The 22,752-nt window shown below is 56.1% G+C and overlaps 1 protein-coding gene across 4 annotated transcripts; it reads right to left on the reverse strand.

The window, feature by feature from the left end:
• Positions 1–548: 548 nt before the first annotated feature.
• Positions 549–17,384, reverse strand: RAB37 (RAB37, member RAS oncogene family). 4 transcript variants are annotated; one of them, XM_079323323.1, is made up of 9 exons: positions 17,119–17,384; positions 11,570–11,680; positions 5,473–5,514; positions 5,260–5,326; positions 5,126–5,178; positions 4,594–4,659; positions 3,860–3,916; positions 3,525–3,601; positions 549–3,414 (listed from the first exon to the last, which is right to left on the reverse strand). In XM_079323323.1, the coding sequence occupies exons 1-9, from the start codon at positions 17,155–17,157 to the stop codon at positions 3,309–3,311; spliced, it is 618 nt and encodes a 205-aa protein (XP_079179449.1). In that variant the 5' UTR covers positions 17,158–17,384; the 3' UTR covers positions 549–3,308. The 4 variants fall into 4 exon arrangements, with proteins under 4 accessions (XP_079179449.1, XP_079179447.1, XP_079179448.1 ...); XM_079323321.1 differs by lacking the exons at positions 11,570–11,680; positions 17,119–17,384 and adding exons at positions 7,470–7,580; positions 9,454–9,955 and having other exon boundaries at positions 2,853–3,414; XM_079323322.1 differs by lacking the exons at positions 11,570–11,680; positions 17,119–17,384 and adding an exon at positions 9,454–9,977 and having other exon boundaries at positions 2,853–3,414.
• Positions 17,385–22,752: the final 5,368 nt, after the last annotated feature.

Raw genomic sequence — 22,752 nt, forward strand, 5'->3', positions numbered from 1 at the left:
GCCGGAGGGCCGGCGGCTGCCAATGGGAGAGAGAGATGGGATAATGCCCGCCAAATAAGGACAGCGATGGGGCGTGGTTATGCAAATATTAAGGCGTGGTTATGCAAACTAAGGTGGTGGGTATGCAAATATCCTCGCCCCAGCGGGAGGGCTGGGCGCCCGAGGCGCGACCGGACCGCTCCCGTCTGGGGTCCGGCCGCTCCTCACTGGGGCCGGGCCACCCCCGCAGCCACCTCCGCCTCTCCTTGGGTCACTCCAGCGCACCGCGGCAGCTCCCGATCCTCGCTGATGCTCCCCGCACCGTGCATCGGCACGGCGACAGCCCCGACAGGACCGGAGAAAGGTGGAACGCTTCCAGCTGGTCCTGCTCCGCGGCACATCCCGGGTGGGCTCTCGGGGAGCATCCATCCCATAACTAACTGCCAGTCCTGGAAGGCTGCAGTCGGTCCCAGCCCTGCTCCGGTGTATAGGGTGGAGGGATGCTCCAAGCTTCGGCAGTAAAATAAAATCCTCAAATCGAAACTGCGTGGGAAAGCAGGCCGGGAAAAGGGCAGGTAACTCACTTTACAGTGGAAATGAGGTACCAGCCCTGTTCCCCCAGCCGCCTCTGAACCTTGCTCAGCATCCTACAGCTGGGGGTCTGAGGCGGGGAAGATGGAAAGAACCCCAGCACCGTAGAGGATTTGCTTTGCCCTGGCTCCATATTCTCTGTTCATGGACTGAGGAGCGGAGGTAGCTGCAGGGGGTCATGAGCATGTGAGATCCCAGGGTTTGGGCTCAACCAGGGCAGAGCAAGGCAGCAACAATCCTGGGCTGGTCCTGCGATGCTGCAGGGCTGCTGGTGCCGGGCAGAGCTGGCTTTTGGGATTGTCCCAGAGAGGGTAGCATGGAGATACCATAGGTGTCTCCCAGTGCAGGGCCTGGCTGAAGTTCCTGGGCAAAGGTCCTCAGGGCAGCCAGGATCACGTTTAACCAAGCTGCAGACAGGTGAGCAAGGAGCTGCGAGCCATGGGACATGTCTGTCACAAGGTGCTGTGCCCCAAAGCCCTGCTCAGGAAGCCCCCGTGTGCTCGGGGTGGCCGTGCTCCAGCTCTGTGGGACCCAGCTGGGAGCAGAGGGTGGACTCATTTGTTTCCTCCACTCGGATGAGCATTCGCCCGCAGCCACTGGGCCCTGAGAAAAGCGTCGGAGAGGAATCCCACAGCAGCCGGCAGCAAATGCCTGTGGAGAGGAAAACCAGGGCAAGCATGTTGTGGTACAGCCCCAGGACGGGGGGATCTATCATCCATGCCATCCCCTTGGCAAGGGGGTTGTGAGCAGCACAGCCCCACAAGTGAGCTTCTGGGAAGGGCAGATGCAGAGCATCTAAGTCAGGAAACAAAACCCAGCTCCAGCAAGACTGGTTTGAGCACGGGACCGTGATAAGGAAGAAAGGCAGCAGCAAAGGAAACAGCTGAAACTGCTTTTGGGTCCAACAGTGCCTGCGGGAGGCTGGGCACAGGCAGGACCGTCGTGCCCCAGCTGTCTTCTCCTGCCCTTTGCCTCTTGGAGTGAAGTTAAAGGAGCTCAGGCAGGAGGGGGGAAAGAGAAAAGAGCCAACGTCTGTTTGTGTTGAAGCCATCCAGCATTTTTTTGCAGACATCAGCCAAGCGGCAGCAGCAATGCCATTGGTGGGAAGACGGAGTTATTTGGGGAATGCTGGACTCCGCACCATGAGAACAGCAGGGGAGGAGGTTGGTTTTAATTTAACAGGCCATGTTTACTCTTCCCCTCTCACCTTTGGTCTGTCTGAAATGTGCAATTAAGCCCCCCCTCGGCAGGAAGGCAGGGAGGAAGGGGCTGTGGTGCCTCCCCCTCCCCTGGCTGCTCCCAGGGCCCCCAGCCCGGCTGTGTGCAGCGCCTGTGTGCAGCAGCCTCCCACGATGCAGACCCAGGGCAGGGATTTCTCATGCAATAAACAACCAGACAGATGCAAAGCCTCAAAAATACTCAGCTTTAATCTGTAAACTTGCAAAGAGAGACCCAGGAGCAGAGCAGAGGTGAAGGAGGCACTGGGGCAGGTGAGACAGGAGCAGTCAGGCACAGGGCCAGGGAAGATTATGGGGACAGATGTGCTGGACAGTCCCTGAGTCCTACGTGCAGCAGTGCCATACCCTCCACAGCTGCTCTCTGCATCAGTGCTTCAGCTACACAACCAAATATTCACCATCTGACTGTTCAGGGGAGTGGACAGTGTGCTAGAGAGAGCAACAAAGCTGGGCTGAGCACCAGGGGTGTTCCTGAGCTCCACCAGTGCCCAAGGGAGCAGTGTTTGCTGGCTGAAGGCTCTCAGGCATCTGGTCTCCAGAAAGTGGGTTCCAGCTGCTATTTGCCAGCAGCAGCAAGGCATGGTTGTATTACCTGGGAGAGAAACCCAGCCTGGCCTGGGAGGTACCAGGGCTAGAACATCAGCCCAGGTGATGCCACTGTGGGCATCTCCTGTGTGAGGCTGGAGATGGTTTAGTCTGGAGGCTAGTCTGAAGTGAAAAAGCCTTTTCTTGTTAAAAAATAAAAAAAATCTCTGATTTCTGTTGCTACAACATGGGGAAAGCAAAGTTTTTCCAAATTGCTGTGTGTACCAGAAGTGCCCCAAGCATTGCTCGGATGCTCCCAGGGGAATTTTACTTCTCACACCAGCTGTGTGGGCAGGGAGCAGGTTTGGCTGGACCCTTCCCCATCCCAGCCCTTCCCTCAAGCAGAGCCAGGATACAATGGGGACATCATTGGCTTTGTGGTGGCAGGAGGATAAAAGCCATTGGCAGCAGAAATGAGGAGCCACAGCTGAGTGTGGGCATTGGGGTGTGGGGCAGAGCCTGGCAGCACCAGGGACACAGGGGCTGGACCAGGCCCTTCCAGTTGGACAAGAGCAACACTGTGAGCAGGAATAGCTACAGGAGAGGGGAGGACTGGGGGCTGCAGGGGGGCTCATCCATGGCACAGCCCCTCCAGCTGCTCCAAGGGTCCCTCAGTGAGGTGTGAGGCTGTGTCCTGCATCCTGCTCGTGTGATGGAGGTGTTGGATCACCATGGCTCACTGGCCAGGCTGGCAGTCACCACAGCACAGTGACTCCCACGGTGGCACACATGTCATTGCTCTGCAGGGCAGCAGGATCTGAATCCTGGCACCAGGGCAAGGATGCACTCTGCTTCACTGTACTGTCCCATCCTTGGCTTGTCAAATCTTGGTTCCCTCTGGTGCTTGAGGGCAGGATTGGGCCCTGCTCTGCCTCCTGCCTGGGCCCCCAGGCCTGCCAGCTCCTCTGGCCACCCTCAGGAGAAGGCACAGCAGCTGGATTTCTTCTTCTGTGACTCAATGTACTCGTGGATCTGGAAGTGGGGCTCATCCAGCGGCTGCACCGCGCGCTGCTTCAGCTCCCTAGAGCAGTGGGGCTCTGTTACCCCCTCCCACACTCTGCTGGTGTGTGGGAGGTGGTGGGGCTGCAGGAGACACCTCCCTTGCTCAGTCCCCTGGCCCCAGGTACTCACTTGGCAATGGCCAGGAAGGCCAGCTCCACGTTCATGCCTGTCTTGGCACTTGTCTCCATGAAAGGCACTCCGTACTCCTGCAAGAGCAACATAGTTCCATCAATGGCTATCCCCAGATGGCCTCCTGGCCCTCTGAATCATCCCTGTAGCCTGGACAAGGCTTGAGGGTCATCCTCTCTCTGCCTTGCCCCACGTTTTGCATACAAGTGACTGCTGTGCTGCCCCTAGGCAGGTCTGGGCACTCAGAGGGGATGGCACGGCTGCATGGGAACCCTGAGTGACATGAAATCATCTGGGGGGGTGCTTAAGTCAGGTTAGACCCTGGCACAACTCACCCTGGCCAGTGATGCTCCATCCTCTGTCCTCACAGCCCTCCCGCTGCTCACATCAGCCTGCCAAGGAAAGGAAAGCCACACACCAGGCTGGCACCCTGGAGCATCTGGCAAACCAGAACTGTGGGGTGTTGAGGGGGGTGACAGGAACAAGGGGCATCATAGCTCCAAAATAATCCACTGCCCAGAGAATCTAGGACCTGTGGAGCATCTGGAACCTAGTGGCACTGAGGATGTCAGGAAGCACCTGGGATCTGGGGACACTGAGGACCTGGGGCAGTACCTGAGAGCATCCAGGACCCAGGGAGGCTCTGGTACCCTGCTGAGCATCAAGTACCCAGCATCACCCAGTCCCAGGAGGATATCCAGTTGGGCACTGGGTATCCAGGAAGCATCTAGTACCCCTGGAGAGGATCTTGTTGGGTCTCTAGGGCTTGGGTCCAGGAGTGCATGCAGGCCTGGGTGGGCATTCTATAGTCAAGCAGTGTCCCATAGTAAAGAATCCCGTAGGAGGAGCATCCTGTCCCTGGAGCCTCAGCCTCGTGCTGCCACCCGCTGGCTCCGGGGAACACTGCCCTCTCCAACCCCCCAAATCCCGGGATCACCGCTGGGATGGGCTGAGCCCAGAAAGCAGCAGAGCCAGCCGGGGGTGCAGGTAGAGCCCCAGTCTGCACAGCCATGGGGATGGCAAGGGCACAGCACGGCAAACCCAGGGTGGATGGGAACCCTGCACACACCTTATTGCCCAGCAGCATGATGACCACGTCCTTCTGGGCGTACTCATGGATCTCTGACAGCCAGGCCTGTGGGGCAGCAGGACTGTGTCAGGGTGAAGGGTGCTCCTGTCCCCCCAAACTCAGCCCTCCACCCCCCAGTACCCCCTCTCTTCCCTCTCAGCCCTCACACCCCCATCTCTCCCCAACAAGGACAGAGATAATGACTTTTCTTGGCACGGGAATTATTCCAGCATCACAGACAAGCAGTCCTGAAAACACCCCGTCTCCTGGCTGCAGCCCAAGCTGTAGTTCACATCCTTTCCAAACCATGTTTTCTCCCTCAGGCATTCACCATGTCCTTAAACTCACCCAGCCATGCAGCACCCAGCCAGGTGCCCTGGGATGAGCTCCCAGCTGGCTGGGTCTGGCCAGAACAGCCAGTGTTTACAGGGAAAACAGGCTCCCAACTGCCCCAAACACCCAGCCAGCCAGGCAGGGCACCCACACCCCCATTCCCTGGGGAGAAACACTCCCAGCTCACAGTGGGACTCACACGGATGTTGTCAAAGGACATCTTGCTGGTGATATCATAGAGCAGGAGCAGGGCTGGAGAGGAAGAGGCTCATTGTTACCCTGCAGGGATGTGCTCTGGATGGTCTCCCCACCCCTGCTGGACCCCAAACTCACCTTGGGCATCCCGGTAGTAGGCATGGGTGACACTGCGGAAACGCTCCTGCCCGGCTGTGTCCCAGATCTGCCAAGAAACTGCCCTGGTGAGAGCAGGGAGAGCAACCTCCCCAAGCTGGGTCTGCTCCTGTGCCTCCCAGCCCTGCTGGGCCAGCACACTCAGCCTGAGCTGGATTTCCATCTGGAAATTTCTTCCCCCCTCCCAAAGCTCACCTGCAACTTCACCTTCACACCATCCACGGCCACCACTTTGTTCTGCAGAAGACAAGGAGAGCAGGTTTATCAGCCCAAAGCATGTGCTGGTGCATGTGCCAGCCAGCCCTGGTGCTGAGCTGGCATTCCACAGCCCCTGAGCTGCTCTCCCAGGCCAGTGGGATGAATTTAGGCTGCCTGTTGGGCTGGACCTGGGTTGAAGCATCATTGCTACAAACCCTGATCCTGCTTGTTTGGCAGCTACAGGCACAGCCCAGAGCAGCAACCCCTCGAGTCAGGGTGAGGAGCAGCATCAGTGGAGATGAGACAGCAAATCCCAGCCTGCCTTGGATCCAGTGCCTCGTTCATGTCCTACAGCCAGAGTCCTGTGGCTCCCAAGTCCCCTAATGAGTCAGTTAATGACGTTGGTGTACAGCAAAACCCAGCAAAACTGGCCCACTCTGGCTCCTGCTGGGAAACTCTGGGATTGCAGCAGCCCCTGGGAAGTTGCCAGAGCTGAGGAATTGGGGAGGCATGGATGAACTACATATAAATTTTCATTTGTTTGTAACACCTTGGTGTGCTTTTATGTTTGCCCACCAAAAAACCCTGATCTTTCTGATGGGACTCTTCAGCTCCAGGTGCTCAAGAACCACTGCTGCACTAAAAAAATCAGCCTGTTTGCAGTAATTTAAGGGCTTTGCATGCTACAAACTGCTCACTTGATGATGCTGGGTGTCCTGCTCAGGTTTCCTTGCTTGATTCTTAAAGAAGGTAGAGAACACTGAGCTGGAGGGGTTGCATGTATCACACAGCAAGGAAGGAGGAAATCTCCTGGGTCAGGATGATTTGCAGCCAGGCTGGGCTGGGACTGGGAAAGGAAAGAAGTATTTCCAACTGAGCTGGGAAGGCAGCTATTGAGGCTTAAGCAATCATTGTTCTCATCTCAGAAGTGCAGGGGCTTCTCTCCAGAGGCCAGAAAAAAGAAAAGCAAAAACTACTGAAAAGCTATTTTAAGACTCTTAAAGAATCATACTTGGAGTCTGAAAAGAGAAGACCCCTATAAATAATTTGGTTGCCTGGAATTGTTTGAAATGGAAATTCAGCCCATGTGGAGATGACAGCATTTGAGCAAATGGGCTGGATAAAACAAAAACATGCCCTAGGAGACTCTGGAGATTACCTAGAGCAGTGAGCCATGAGCTGCTGGAGGGGATGCTTGCACGAGGCAGAGCAGATACCTACGGGCTGGCAGCACCTCTGGGGACACCAGCCTTGAGCCCAGCAGTGGAACACAGCAGAGTTTCATTCTTTCATGGCTTTATCCACAAGGACAGGCCTCATGGCCCCTTCAAACCAAGCCCACAGCCCCCTCTTTTCCCTGATCACCAAGCCCCAGTTCCACCAAGAGGAAACACAGCCAGGAGCATCTGCAGCTGCGGGGGCAGAGGAAGCTCTGACCGCACTCGACACGTGTCAGTGGTGTGGGCAGAGCCTGCCCAGGGACACCCCCGTGGCTTCCTTCCTGCTCTGCCCTGTGCTGCCAACAGCTGTGCCTCCCTGCACACCCTTAGAGAGACCCTGCAGCTGAAATTTGGTGAGCAGAGAGCAGATCACCAGGATCTGGTAACCCTAAAAACTTCTCACAGCCCACTTCAGCCCTTTCAAGGCATGAAATTACAGCAACCACTGTTTGTCCCCAGCTGTTGGCTTTGGCCTGCATAGTGGAGCACGCTGGCTGCCCAGCATATACCCCCAGCCCATGAATACATCTGGGATGGGCTAAACCTGGGCTGTTTGCTGATTTAAAGGTAAGAGGCAACAGTACCAGCAGGCTCTTCTGTCTGTTCCTGCTCTCCCAGGGAGGGGTGGAAGGGTTCCAGCAAGCACCTGCTGCTGCTTGGGAGAAAATTTGGGGTACAGAGGCTGGAAACCCCCTGTTCCCCCTCCCCAGCACCCTGTCCTGGCCAAGGTGTGGGTAGAGGGGGGCGAGAGGCTGGCAGCCGTGGTGGTCTCACCCGGAAATCTATGCCCACGGTGGCTATGAATGTCCCGGAGAGAAAGGCCCCGTCTTTGAACTGGAGCAGGAAGCAGGTTTTCCCCACGCCCGAGTCTCCAAGTAACATCACCTGCAAGATGGGCGCAGGGAGAGATGTCAGCAGGACAGGGAGGGAGCAGCACCCCTGACTGGTGCTGAGCCCTCCCCAGCTCCTTCTCTCCCTTTGTTTCTTTCCCCAGGGCTGGTCCTTACGGGTCTGGGAAGCCCCATGGGAGCTGGGTGTGGGATGGGACCCCTGAGGGTGCAGCCAAGCAGTGCTGCAGGGCAGCAGAGTAGCCCCCAGCCATGAAAAAGAGGGAGAGCTGGTGTGAAAGCAAGTACTGCAGCAAGAAAAGATATCTCCTGGCCAGCTCCTGGCCATCTCCCAGCCCAGGAGGCTCCTGGAGAACAGCCACAGCTCCCAGGTGTGTGATGCCACCTCCGCCCACGCTCTGCCCCCGGCCCGGGCGTGCCCAGCCCGAGGCTGATGCATGGCTTGGGCAAACCCTGCGTGTCCGGACTCTGTCCCTGCCGGTGCCTGCTGCGGACACCAAAGCAAACACGGCGCCTTTCCCCTCCTGCTAAGCAAACAGGATCAGCCCAGGCTCTCCTGGGCTCCAGCACTGCCGGGCTCAGGCAGGGAGCAATGCTGGGCTCCATAGGCACAGCCTTTCCTGATGCTGTGTTCCTTCAGCCTACCTGCAGCAACCTGTTCCTGCCCAGCAATCATTAACCTGACTGCATCCGGCCCCTTAGGAAAAAAGCAGTGAGCAGGACTTCAGCAGGAAGGTCCATCCCTGCATGCCCACCCTGATGGATGTGTGCTGGAGCTTGCAAAGTAAATCCCTGCTGCCTCACTGCCTCTGGGGCAGACAAACACAGCAGGCCATGGCCACCTTCCACAGGGATGGCACAGCAAAGGCCAAAGCTGGCAGCTGGAAATGCTCTGCCTCCTGCTACCACTTTGCTGGTCAAATCTTTTTCCAGGACTTGTGGGGAGCTGGGAACATTGCTCAGATCTGTCTCCATCTCACCCTAGAGCAAGCTGAAAAGTGGTTTCCTCCCTCAAGCACGGAAATTGCCCCTCCACAGAAAGGAGTCAGAGAGGGGAGGATAAAGGCAAAGGAATGAAAGCAGTATAGAGAAGATGGCAGTGTGCAGAACCACTTTGGAATCAGCTCAGTGAGGCAGCAGGGGGTGTTAGGGCTGACACCATCAGTGCTGGGCACAGCCTGGGGCTGTATATGAAATTTGGGGGTAAAAGGTTCATCAGCCCCGTGCCTCCCCTGAGCTACTGAGACAAGGAAAGTTCCTCCTGGGCTGGGATGAGGAAGAGGGGGGCACACAGGGAGGAGGGCTCCCCCCTGCCCCAAGGCCTGGCAGGGGTGCAGAGACATTCACAAGCAGCATGCTGTGCTGTGAGTGAAGGGGGCCCTGGGCTGGATCGAGGGCTCAGATGCTTTTCCCACCTCAGAGCCCTCGGGGTGCTGCGATGGCCTGGATGGGATCCTGCTCCCCCTGCCTGTCACGGGGGCTGCGGGCTTTCCTGGGAAAGGTCTGACGGGCTTTGAGGGGGCAGAGCTCGGTCATGCTCCTCTTCCCCCGGGAGCCCCCCAAAGCCCTGTTCCTGCAGCCGTCCCTCCTAGTGCCACTGCCGGACGGGGACACTCTCGGGACAGGAACCCCCCATCTCCACCTCTCAGGGACGAAATCCCAATCCCCGTTCCCGCAGCGCCGGGGGTCTCCCGGGGCAGAGAAGGGCTGGGGGATCGGCCGGGGCTGCCGCCTCCTTCCTCTTCTCCTTCCCCGCTTCGCGGCCGCTTCCTGGGCGCGATCGCAGCAGCGGAGGAAGCGGGGCCCCCGGGACCCCTCCTAAACCCTCCCCAAGACGGGGAGCGGACCCAAACCTTCCCATCTGCCAGAGCTGCGAGGGTCCATCCCGCTCACCCCGCGCCGCTCCCCACCTTGCCGGACAGTTCGCGATCCTGGGGCAGCGCCGGGGGATCCCTGCCGCTCCTCGGGGACTCCCCGCTCCCCTCGGGGGTCCCGCTCCCCTCCGCCCCACCGGGGCCGCCCATGGTGCGTCCGGCAGGAGCCGCCGAGTCCCGTAGCCAGCGAGAACCGCGGCCCCACCCGCCTTCCTCCTCCTCTTCCTCCTCCTCCTCCTCCTCCCCGGCCGATGCCATCCCCGAGGTCGTGCCTCCCTGCCCAGCCCGGGAAGGGGATGAGGAGGAAGAGGCTGAAGAGTGGAAACCTGTCCCACTGCGTGCCCACAGTGCTTGGGTTTGCTGGCGGCTGGGCTGCGCCGGGCGGCGGGCAGAGCGCGGCACATCGCTCCGGACACACGGGTGCGGAGAGCAGGAGCTGCTCACCCCGCTAATGCACAGACACCCCGCCCCAACAGAGTGTGGGGATGGAGACCCCGGTGCTGCCGGACCGCACCGTGCCCCGGCGGGACGGGGGGGATGGCAGCTCCCCCTCCAGCCCAGGGTGCGGGTTCCCCCCGTCTGCTGCTGCCCCAGCGGGGCTGAGCCGCGCCCCGGCGGAGCCGAGAGGAAGCGAGCAGAGCCGCTAGCCGGAAACCACGAGCGGTGCCGAGCCGGCTCAGCACCTGCGTCTCACCCGGGACTGCTGCCAGGCCTCCCTCTCCCCTGCATCCCACACCAGCCATCGGGGCTCAGCTCATACCGCGCTCCATTTGGGAAAAGCCCAAATGGCAATGTGGGAGAAATCCCCGTAGAGAGATGTGTTACCCAAAAACCCGTAAAAACCCCATACAAGTCATGCACTACAGCTGCCCGAGATGCTCAGCCTTACAGGCATCACTTCGTGTACAGGAGCCTTGAGCCCTCCCTGATCTATTTTCCCTGGAATATCTCATCTCTCCCTCAGGGCTGATCTCAGGGCTAATCTCCAAGCTCACAGCGCTGGGGTTCAGGGGTGTTCCCCTCGCTGCTCTCCAGCTGAAGGCCAAGGCAGGAGGTGCAGTGGCAGAGATGCCCTCTGGAATGGCATCCAGCTCCTGCACCAGCCAAGCCTTCCTCTGCCCCCCGGGAAATAGAACCTGTATTTCCAGTCCTGTAACTGCGCTCAGATCCAGCCAGGGGATTTACAGTTTATATGTGCTCTTTGGCCAGGAAAGTGCCCAGAGATGGAGGCTGGAGGCACTTGGAGCGCCTGGAAGTGGCTGAGCTTCCCTGAAGCCAGATGGGGAGGGGGCTGGAAGGATATAGAAAACAATGCTGGAGCTGATAGATTTACCTGGGCAGGAAAAACACCTGGCTGAGCATCACTTCCACACACTGGCATTTGCTGTGGGAGAAACAAGGCAGCCAGAAGCTGGTAGAGATCAGTGGTGTAGCTGAGCCTCCTCTGCCTGCCCATAGCTCAGCAGGGGCACACTTGGCTGCTGATCCTGGGGCTGCTTGACCCCAGACTATCCCCACTGGTGCCACATTTTTCTGCTTCCTTTGCTTGGACTGAAAAGAAGATTCCTGTGGGTAATTGCATCCCCATGGGTACCAGCCCTTTGAGGAGCTCCAGCCTTGTCACAATGCTGAAGGGATGACAGTCTCTCTGGGATAAGGTCCCAAGCACTGTCCCTGTGCTGACCTCCCCCAGGAGAGGGGACACACACATCAGAGCCACTTGAGACCCCATGGCGGCTCCACAAATAGCTCTGGATGGCAGCCCAGTGCTTTTCCCAGGCACTGTCACCATCTGCCTGACTTTTCGCCAGGGCCCCGGGCAGGACACAGCCAGGACACAGGCAGGACACAGGCTGGCATCTCCCTGACAGAGCAGGGCAGCTCCAAGGACAGATTTCTTTGTGTGAAGCATAAGGCTGCATTCAGACACTGCTCCACCAAGGGTTTTGGAACTTGGAGCTTTACCCACCCTTCATCCCTCCCAGCAGTCCAAAGCATGCACACAGACAAACCAAACCCTTCATCCAGCAGCACCCAAAGCAAAGTATCCAATTCTTTGTGCTTACCACAGACCCATAGATTGTGATTCCCCAAATAAAGCTGCTCCCCAAGGGTGAGTGCACAGCCCAGGGACCAGGGACTGGGCACTTACCGTGAACCCAATGCCCACAGTGGCAGAGAAGGAGCCAGGAATGAACTTGCCCTGGTCAAACTGGACCAGCAGAGATGTCTTCCCCACGCCACTGTCTCCAACCAGGATTGTCTGCAGGACCAGATAAAGAAGCATCAATGCAGGTGCAGGTGATGGGGGGAGCTGGGGGCCAAACATGTGGCTATATGTGCTGGGGGGATGTGGCAGCAAATGCAGCAGGATCAAGAATTCCACCCAGCCCCAGATCTGTCACGTTTAGTTCTGCCACTTGCCCAGAGAGGAATTTCCACTCTTTGTACATCTCTATAATTAATGAAATGAGCTCTGGGATGATGTTTCAGGCCTGCAACCCACTGCACCCTGTCCAAGAGAGGAGAGATGGGAGGGAAAGTAAAGCACAGCCTGTCATGCACAGTGAGCAGGAGAGATGATCCTACCCCAGCTCAGGAAGCTGCAGGGCAGAAGCAGCGTTGGCTCACACAGGCCTGTTGGAAAACCTCTTTGGGACGACTTTAGAGTCACTGGATTAAGTCCAAAACTCTTTAGTAAAGAGAGCATCTCCTGCAGCTACTGCAGACAGCTGCTGCCACAGACACACAACCTCTCTGGGACACTGGGCTGGCACTCCTGCAAAGTGATAGGTTTGAAGTTGTGGAGTCCCTCTGCCTCTCCAGGCTCTGTGGGAAGCCCCAGACCACTCCCACCCCTGAGCAGAAGGAACAGGGGAGCTGTGCTGGTGTCAGAGCTGTCACCTCTTAAGCAGCTCCCACACTGCTAACCCACAGCCCTGGTACCCACACTGCATCCCTGGGGAGCTCATCTTCCCTTCTGCTCCTCCTCAAAATCCCTGACCTAAGGGAGACCTGCAGTGCAAACAGAGCCCCTCCCTTCCCTCTGCTGCTGTCTGGGTTTTGTTCACAGAGCCACTGGCAAACATTCCCATCCTTTCAGGAAACCAAGGAACTTTCAACCCTTTCGCAGGACACGAATTAAAATAAACACTCTGCTACCAGCCCTCTTGCTAGAAGTGGTTTGAGCTTTGTCATTTAGGACAGGGGTGTTCCTGAAGATGCAGTTCTGGCAAACACAGTGTCCCCTCTGCTACTGGTCCCCTGTCACCCCTGAGGCTGCAGGGATGAGCCAGTGATGTGTTGGGACTAAACTTCCCCACTCTCTGCATCCACCTCTGCTACACTTGGCTGCAGCTGGTTTTCCCCTGCTTGCTTTGTGTCTGTGCAGCTCCAGCAGCCTTGCTCTATCCTGTGACACCTCAGTCCTTTGTCTCCACCCTGAAGGGGCTTCAGTACCTCCCCAATATGTGGGGGAGGCTCTGTGCACATCCTATCCTATCCTATCCCTCTTCTGCCTCAAAGTGCCCTGGGGTGTGACCAACCCTGGCACTGCTTCAGGCACTGCATTTCCCCTTGTGAAACACAGGATGAGTGTGAAGCAATGTGTTTAATCAAATGCCTGAACAGCCCCAGCAGATCAAGGCCTGATTCCATACCCTGAGAGGCCATGTGGCATTCACAGCACCTGGAACCATGGCTGCTGCACCCCACAGGTCCCAAAAACTGGGCTGAAACCAAAAGCCAAGGAGACTGAGGACCACAAACAACACAGGGATGCAGACTGGCAGGAAATCAGCATCCTGCCCTGCATAAAGCACCACTCCACAACCTGCCTGTTCATGCCAGTACACTTGGGTGAATGCTTCCCTCAGTGAATCAGCACTTCCACTTGGAAAACACACCCCAGACACTGAACCCGCCCTGGGAAAAGCCTGACCTGCTGAGTAGAGCTGTTGGCAGGAGGGAGCCCTGTCCCTCTGCCAGATGCAGGCTGCTGCACAGACCTGTGTGCTGAGAGGCAGCAGCCTGTGCCCAGATCCACAGCTGAGATTGCTCCCCCCTCCCTGCCTGGGCTGTTTGCAGGTCACTTGTACATTCAGAGCAGCCTCGTGAGCTGGGAGCCTGCACAGGATCCGGGGGAATGTTGGGAGGAAGAAATCTCCGGGCCAGAGGATCTGGGTCACCCCTTTCCTGGGGGAAATCTCCCTGCTCAAACTCCTCTTGGCTTTTCCCTAGGGCCCAGAACTCTTCCCTGTGTACAGAAAAGGATATGCCCAGGAGCAGCTGGATACTCCAATAGTTCATTACCACGGGGCTCCTGCACCTCAGTGATGTGTACTTTGGTGTTACATACTATTTCCAGGTAAAATACTGATGCTGGGATATGCAACAAGACTGGATGCACCCTGCTGTGCTGTCTTTGGGAACAGTTAATGCAGAGAACAACATTAATTATGGAGGGAGAAGAGCTGGTTGGAATGAGCACCAGAAAGCCTCCAGAGCCCAAGGCTTACAGAGAACATGTATAAAAGGCAGATTCCTCTATAAATAATTTAAATGGGATTCATAATAGAGACAACTCATGAATTGCTTCATGACTTAATGATAATATTAACATTTGGCCTGGATCAGCCAAGAGGGGGCTCTGTGAAGGGACAGCTCAGTGGAAATCACTGTGACCTTCCTGGTTACCAAATAAACAAAAAAAAACAAGAACAAAAACCCCACTGTGGGAAAGATGTGGCTAGCTAGCCCTTGAAACCTCAGGCTGGACATAAGTGAGTCATGATAGTAAAAAGTCTTCCAGTGACAAAGTTCAGTAGCTGTGCTGACTCTTCTGACATCCTCAGCCACAGACTGACATCCCCCTCACCTCCTCAGCCCCCAGGTTTTCCCAGGGGTTTTTTGTTTGGTTGGTTTTTTTTTTCCCCCATGGGTAACTTTAGTAAAATATTGCAGATTTGTTTTGGTGCTGTGGATCCTCTCTGCCTGTGGAGATGAAGCAGTGCTTTGCCAGGGCTGGGCAAGGTACAGAGGGAAACCTGACTGAGATCTGGAGACTCACTTGGTGACAGCCCCACATCACTGCTGAACCCCAATGCAACCAAAGAAATCCCTGTTTCCAGATAAAGGAAATTATTTCCACTGGTGGGCAGAGGTAACCTGACTTCTCCACCACCTCTCAGCCTCACAGAAAAGCAGGTACAGCTTGTAACACCCTCCTGAAAAGACTTGTCTGCCTGCTCTTCCTCAAGGGAAGAGCAAATATCCTCCCTATACCGTGAGTTAGTTTTGGAGCTAATTCAAATGTAGATGGATCACTTCCAGTCAAAATCCCTGCTGGCTTGTCATGGGCTGCAGGGACAAGGCAAAATAATTCAAACTTCCCATACTTGCAAGGAAAAGAGAGATTGTGGTCTAACCTGCCAAGGGAAGGGAGGTTTTGCACGGCTGTCAAGGCAATGCAGGGAGGCAATGGCTGCAATTCCAGTGCCAGCCAAGCAGGAGGAGATCTGGGACAGCCTGTGTGGGCTGAGGTTGTCTTCCCAGTTCATTCTCAAGATTTAACATGCAGAACCTGGACCTGAGCTAAATATAGCTAATGGAAGCCTGGCAGGGTAAAACCTCAGTCAGGGGATGCAGGGAAGGGAGAAGTGCCATCCACAGGCTCTGGTGTTGCTCTCAGGGAGCTGATGAAGCCCCAAACCCACGTGTTTGTACCCAGCTGAGCAGGATTTGTCACAACAAATTGTGGCAAATGTGTAGGTGTGGCCTGCAGAGCTCAGCTGGGCCATGGCACTGGGAGAGCTCTGAGGGTGAAGATGTGGCTCCTTGCTGCTCCTCACCACCACTCTCATGGCTTTTCTGGCTGACACTCAGTTTCTGAGACTTCTTTTCAGCCTGCTCTTTATACAGAATTGTGCTGCCTCCCCCTTGCTCCAAGCAGTACTCCAGGGATGGAGCTGGATGCTGCTGGAAGCTGCTGTGTGCCACAGGGACAGTACAGGGCTGTCCCCACCTGCCCAGGCACTATTTCACCATGGCCAGGACACTTACACTGACTTGAGAGAGAGCCTGGAGCCCTCTGCCTGCCTGGCTGGGCCCTTTTCTTGGCAGAACCTGTACCTCAGCCTTGCAGACAGGAGCTCTAGGGCTGTGCATCAAACAAAAACCTTGGCTCAGATCATGCAGCAGAGCCATGTTTGCAAACCCCTGTTAACACCTTGGATCAACCACAGCCAAGGAACACACCCCTCTGCCTTTGGGTCTTGTTCCAACTAAACGGATCCAGGAATCACATAGGAGGAAGAAGGATTTGGCAATGGGTCAAACCACCTGAGAGCAGAATTCATCATTTTGTATCAAGCAAAACTTTTCTGAACAGCCCAGAATAAATCTCTGCTGTTGCTGCTTTGGTTAGCTCCTGGCCCATTTCCTCTCCAGGCCTGGGTTTAACCACCAACCAGAAATCATTCAATCCCTGTCTCCAGACTGCAAACCTCTCTGGGGTTTTTTCAGCACATCTAAAATGTGATTGCTTGTTCAGACACAAGATCTAGTGAGGTATTTGCTGCCTCACTTCCCTGGTGTGAGAGCAACCTTGTTTCTGCAAGACAAGCAGCCCTGCCAGGAAGGGCAGAAAAATACCAAGGGAAACAGCAGGGAGCGGAGGACTGGAATGGTTATTTGCCTGGGCAGGTCTTCTGCCCAGAGCCCCATTTCCACCAATTTCATTCTTAACTGCTGCAGCTCCTTCCTGGGGAAGAGAGAGTTAAGGCTTTGCAAAGAATCAAAGTTTCTCAAGTCATCCCTGGGGGCATGTTCTATGTATTCCATGTACAATAGAAACGAGAGCTGCTAGTAACTTATATTTTGCTGCTAGTCAAGGGCTGGGCACTTTGCCTGAGTACAAGCAGGATACAGAACAGACTGGGATTTGAGAAGAGGGATCCACAGAACTCCAGCCCTTCCCTTGTCTTGTCCCATCCCTGCTTTTCCCGAGGGTGCCAGTTCCTGCACAGTCACTGGGGACTGCAGGGAAGCAGCGTGAGGACAGCAGGAGGGAGTGATGTGTGGGTCTATCATAAATCAGCATCTCCTCCATCGCTCCAGACTGCAGAGAGCAGAAACGCCCCGCGTCCTGCAGGGACAGCACCAGCCCCGACCTCCCTCCGTGCGAAACAGTTACAAAACAGTCCCAGGAGGCAAAAAAACACAGCCCAGGAACACTGCAAAAGAAGATTTCAAAGCAACAAGGGCAGGAATGGACGTCTCTGGGACACGGCTATTTCATGGCAGGAAAGTGCCGGCTCGTTAATGTGTTTCTGGCAAACAGAGCCCCGGGGTTCAGCTGCCCCGGACCCTGAGCCCGCAGGAGCGGGAGCGGCTCAAGGGCGGCTGCGGGCAGTGCCGCGGGGCTGGCCCGGCTCCAGCGATCCCGGCTTCCCGAACACACCGAACCCTGCCAGCCCCTGCCTTCCATCGGCCGGGATGTGGCTGGGACCGGAGCCAATCCCTGCGGGCTGCCCATCCCCAAAGCCGCCGCCGCACCGGCACGGGGGCGACAGACGGACCCCGCCGGGAGACCAGCAGGGAGCAAGGCAGAGGGACGGGATTTGCCGGGAAGTTCAAGCAGGATCCCCGCCCCATCTCCCCGCTCTGCAGCCCCCTCCCGGGTGCCCCCATGCCCAGCCATACCTTGTGCAGCAGCGCCTCGTTGTAGCCGTCCCCCACCATGGCCGGGGGGGTTGGGGATGCTCGGACCGGGCCCCTGAAGCACCGCGGACAGCGCCCGTCCCGCTCAGCACCGCGGGCAGCGCCCGCCCCGCCGGCACGGCACGGCCCGGTTCGGCACGGCCCGGTTCGGCCCCGCAGCGTCCACCCGGTGAGGCACAGTCCGGCCCGGCACCGCCCTCCCGGTTCGGCACCGCTGTCCTGCGGTGCCCGGTGCTCGCTGCTTCCACTCGCGGCTCCCCCGGCCGGCGGGGGGAGCGGGGAGAGGCCGGTCCCGCCCGGGGGCGGGGAGGCGGCGGGAGCGGCCCCCAGACCGGCAGAGCCTGCCGGACTCTGGCAGAGCCGCGGGTCCCTGCCCGGCTCCGTGCACGGAGCCCCCGACCCCGCACCGCCGCGGGTCCCTGCCCGGCTCCGTGCACGGAGCCCCCGACCCCGCACCGCCGCGGGTCCCTGCCCGGCTCCGTGCACGGAGCCCCCGACCCCGCACCGCCGCGGGTCCCTGCCCGGCTCTGTCCGCGGAGCCCCCGACCCCGCACCGCCGCGGGTCCCTGCCCGGCTCCGTGCACGGAGCCCCCGACCCCGCACCGCCGCGGGTCCCTGCCCGGCTCTGTGCACGGAGCCCCCGACCCCGCACCGCCGCGGGTCCCGGCCCGGCACCGCGGGCAGTCGCTGCCCTTCCTTGCTGCGGGAGGCGCCACGGGGCACGGCCAGCCCTGCAGAGAGATTTTGGGTACCAGCTCCGCTCAGTGCCGAGCTGAGAGCACCGAGCCAGCGCTGCTCCAGCCCGGATTCACTGCAGGCTCGTTGGCACTTAGGGATTCTGAAGCCCACACTGAGGCAGCTGTGGCTTGCACCCCTCCAGATTCCAGCCCACGGGCACAGTGAAGCTCAGAGCTGCTGTCACCAGCACCACAAGCTGTGGTCACCAGCCTGTCACCCCAGATCGTGCCAGCCAGACCACTTCAGCTCCTTTACCAAACTGCTGCTGAGCCTGGTTTACCCCAGCAGGGGTAAACTACATTTACAGAGCCCAGTTAGGACCTTGCTGAGAGTAAAATAAATTGTTATTAGAAACAGGATGAAGCTGTGTCTAAACCTGAATGTGACAGTCAAGACCCAGTTGAGATCCTTTTCTTTATGACTCTCTTCAGAGCAATCAGATGTCGTCGATTGCACTGGAAATATATTAATCTTTACTCAGAAGTTTATTTAAGAGAAACTCGATTCAGTCTCCAGTTCCCTCCTTCCAGATGAGCAGATGGCCTCAAGCCAGAGGAACAGACCATGTTTCCAAGAGCCATCTGCACCCATCCGATCACTGTTTGACTGCCTGGGCCTGACATCGTTAATTATATCTAATAATAATATGCCCATTATTTCCTCTGACTGCAGAGATGGTTCTGCTGGGTCAGATGATTGGACTTGGAAACAACAGACAGAAAAAAATTTTAAAACCAATAGGGACAGTGGGGTTCAGGCTTGCCTGAAGCCAAAAAGCCCAACCCAATCCAACCGAGACCATGGCCTCATGCACTGGAAGACAATCAACAGATCAAAAAATAAATTATATCACAAGCCTTGGTGTCTGGATCAGAAAAATTAACAAGTGCTTCAACATAGTACACACACTCCACAGCAAGAAAGGCTAAGAAATAGAGAGCAGCAAACCTCAGGGGGGTTTCAACAAAGCTAGGGCAACTCTTAAACACACCAAGAAGTTGTCAAAACTCCCAAACACCCATGGACATCAGCACAGTCCTTCCCATGGATGGCCCATTGGGGATGGAGACTTCACACCACCATCCTGAGTGCATGCTCAGCCTTCTCCTGGCTCAGAGGGGTGCTGCTGCCTGACCCCAGCTGTCTGCTGGGCCCCACAGACCCAGACCTGCTGCAGGGACTGCCCTGGGCACCCAAACTGTGCAGGTACTCAGACAAACCTCTCCTGGAAGATGGGGGTGTACAGGACAGCAACACTCCAACATCTCACTGGGTCTGAGGCTTCAGGTCTGCTTATCCCAGGATGGGAATTTCTGGCAGGTCCCTGCTGCAGGAGAAGCTTTGGGGTTCAGAGAGCATTCTCTGACTTTTTAGCTCAAGAAGCATTTGTTAACTACCCTGAACACAAAGGAGAGCAGGGAGGAGCTGCTGCTGGCTGAAGAGCTCACAGAGCCAAGCTGTCCATTCCCTCTGCAGGCACTGGTGCTGCACCACAGACACTCTCAGCCCTGCAGGTTTAACCTCACTCAGGAGGAGGAATGTCATGTCTGTCATGATATCTCCAAATGTGATTAACACAGCCTAATGAGACAACACAGATTGCTGGCAAAACACAGGCACCAGCCCTGCTCCAAGGAGTTTATCCCACTTTCTCATGCTGGAGGACCTGATCCATTGTAGATAAGTGACAACAGCAGCTCTATCAGAGCCCAGCAGCTGCATCACTGCCTCCCTCCAGACACCAAGGAATGCATTTCCCCACCATCCAAAGCAAACCTCTTGCTCTACCAGCCTCCCCCAGACCCAGCAGAGGTTTCTGGCAGCCAGTGGGCAGTTTATAGCCCAGAGCAAGTGCTGACCAGCTGAAATCAATGCAGAGCAATGAAATCAGAGGAAATGATCTGTAAAAAGCAAGAGTGATTCCAAATGAACCTGCAATTTAGATCCATTATTTGGTGTGTTTGCTCTCAGACTGTATCTCTGGTAGCTTAATTACTTGTGTACTTGCCTTGAGAAGTGCAGCTCTAACAGTGGAACATTTAAATCCAGCTCAGGAGCTCCTGCTTCACTGTCCTCCTGGCCTATTCCTGCTTGCTCTCTGCTGCCAACCCCATTAACTGCTGCAGCATCTCCCTGGATTGCCTGTACAACACATCTAGGGGAAACTGGAGCCTTGCTGAAGTCATTCCTTCCCCATCAGCTAGGAAGGGATCAGAATTTCATCCTCTAAATGCACCAAGCACGGATTCTTTACTTCTTAGCATTAAATAACCTCTACCTTGACCCTTTCTGGCTAAGTCCAGCCTCAGGCAGAATCCAGAGCAAACCCTCCACCACAACAAATTCAGCAAGTACGTTTTGCCACTTTTACTGGCTTTGCAAAATCAGGGGATCTGGGAATGATCTGGATTTATCTTGGTTATCTGAGATGGCAGCAGAAAGGAGAGATGAGACAGTGCTGCTCAATCAGCCAGCACTAAAGGAGCTACATCATTATACTCAGCCTTATCTCCTAAGGACAATTTCACCAAACTTGCTAAATCTGCCCTTGAAGAACAAACTGAAACGACTTGATTATTTTTCAAAGGCCCTAGATTAAATGACAGAGTCAGGGATTGGAAATATCACTGAAGTCCAGCGAAGACAGGATGCTGGGAAGGCTCAGCTATGGTGGTGGGTGATGCAGTGGGATGAGAACTGGGGAAGATCTGTCCTTGCTGGGCAAGAATTGACACAATTACTCTCTGTCTTAGGAAGGCTTTGCATCTTTTTCTTAGGACCAGCACAAGAGAGTAAACCCAGATTAATAATCTTGAAGAACTAGAGCAAAAGCATCATCTGATGGTGTCAGACAGTGTCTTGTTGCTGTGCAGGGGCTGCAGGTGTCAGCTCATCCCATCCCCTGTGCAGCACAAACCAAAAGCCAAATTGATGTGCTCCTGACAGGGTGCATTAGGGAGATTCCTCAGAAGTGTTCAAGCAATGCTGCTTTTCTCAAGCAGCCTCACCTTGTGCTTCCTGGGCTTCTTTCTGCCAAGAGAGAGAGAGGTCTTGGCTTGCAGGGTCCTGCAAACCCCCAGAGATGGTGGCTCAGAGCAGAGTGCCTTCCCCTGCCCTGTGCAGGGGTCAGTGTTTATCCATCCCCCCGGGCTTCTGGAGCACCTCAGCACCTATGCCTGGCTGCAGAGTGTGGGGAGGGCTCTCTGCAGGGCTCCCCCCACTTTAGGGAGAGATTCCTCATCACACTCTGTTGCACTGATTTGTGCCTGCTTCCCTTCTGTTCTGCCTTCCAGCTGACACTCAGTTTAATTGGGATAAACATCACAGCTCCTCCTGTGACAGACTTCTCTGTCAGCACTCTGGGGTTCCTCTTTTCTGCCTGCTCTCATCTTGACCTTCTGCTCCAGGAGGATGTTCACACACTGCTGTTTGTCTGGGGCTGAGGCACTGATCAGAAACCATCCCCTCTGCAAACCCCTCACTGACAGCCCCTGGCCAGTGTCCCACTCAGCCAGGGCCCCTTCACACAGCAGGTGAGAGGAGAAATACAGGAGAGGAGTAAAACCCCATTGGAAGTCACAATGCTGGTGTTGAGTGGTTGTAAATCACTGCTGCATCATCCTCAGGGGATGGAAGGAGATCTTCCTTCACCCACTGACACAGCCAGGAGCTCCCTGGGGTGGAACACAGTCCTGGGGACTGGTGTGATGGGGAGAAGGTGGCCTCAGGCTGTGCAGGGGGTGCCACCCTCTGCACTGGAGAGGGCAGCTGCTCATCCTGTCCAGGACCCAAACCTGGGAAATAGGGAAATGGCACCTCACATCTGATGGTGATGTGACAGTAATCACAGCGTGATGTGATAGCAAACACAGCGTGGGTGTGGCTTGAAAAATTCCCCAGCAAGTCGAGCAAACTGGCTTTTTGAGGGAATGCTGCTGTCTGCTTTCAGGTACTGAGAGATCCTTTAGCAGCAAATACCTTTGTAGGCACCTTCCCTGTACATGTCCCATCCTCTCCCAATCCTCCTCTCACTCCAAGGAAGGGTGGGAAAGATGCACTGTGATTTTCCAGGCAGTGGCAGGGATGCATCCCCAAGGAAGGTGAGCTGATTGGAGTGGGAAGGTTCTCAGCACAAAGCAGGTTTGCCCTCTCCAGCCACTTTTAAAATTTAGGTCTTGCTGTTACTCACAAAGTTTTGGCTCACAACTGAAGACCAGTCAGCTGGGAAGGACTCGGTGAACAAAAGGAAAACCCAGAGCTTCTTCTTGCCATGGCAAGGCATTGAGAGAGGAGGGGATTCTGGAGGTTTGTGCTTTCTGCCCTTTCCAAGGGGCATATTGGAAAAAAGCCGGGGAAGCAGCTTTGCTTTTGGGTTTCCAAAACTTTTAGCGGAAACAATTAATTCTGGGGAAGAACAGTGTTGTAACTCAAAACCCCACAGCTGTGCTAAAAAAGGTGGTTTGGGAAGGAAATGAGATGCTTCTGCTGGAGAAAACAAACAAAAGCAGCCCAGCTCAAGCTGGCAGCCCACCCCAAAGCCAGGGAGCAGAGGTGCAGGGGTTTGGATGGCTGATCATCATCCCAATCCATCATAGGACAGCAACCCAACATCCCAACCAGCCCATCAACAGGGGTTGATCTGCAGTCACTCTACCCCTGTCCCTGTATCCCTGCTCTGGCCAGGCCCTCCAAAACTCCCCCAAATCCTTTGGGGTCTGTGCACGAAAAGGGTCTTGGTCCCTGCTGGGATGGGCATCACGGTGGAGGAACCTGCTGCATTTAGGCATTTTTCTGGGAACCCAGTGACTATTTCAGACCAAAAAGCAGAGCCTCTGTCATGGAACACCCCCAGGGTGAGTCATGAGCCCTGGGTGGAGA

Source organism: Erithacus rubecula, assembly GCF_903797595.1.
Source record: "Erithacus rubecula genome assembly, chromosome: 20".
Taxonomy (NCBI): domain Eukaryota; kingdom Metazoa; phylum Chordata; class Aves; order Passeriformes; family Muscicapidae; genus Erithacus; species Erithacus rubecula.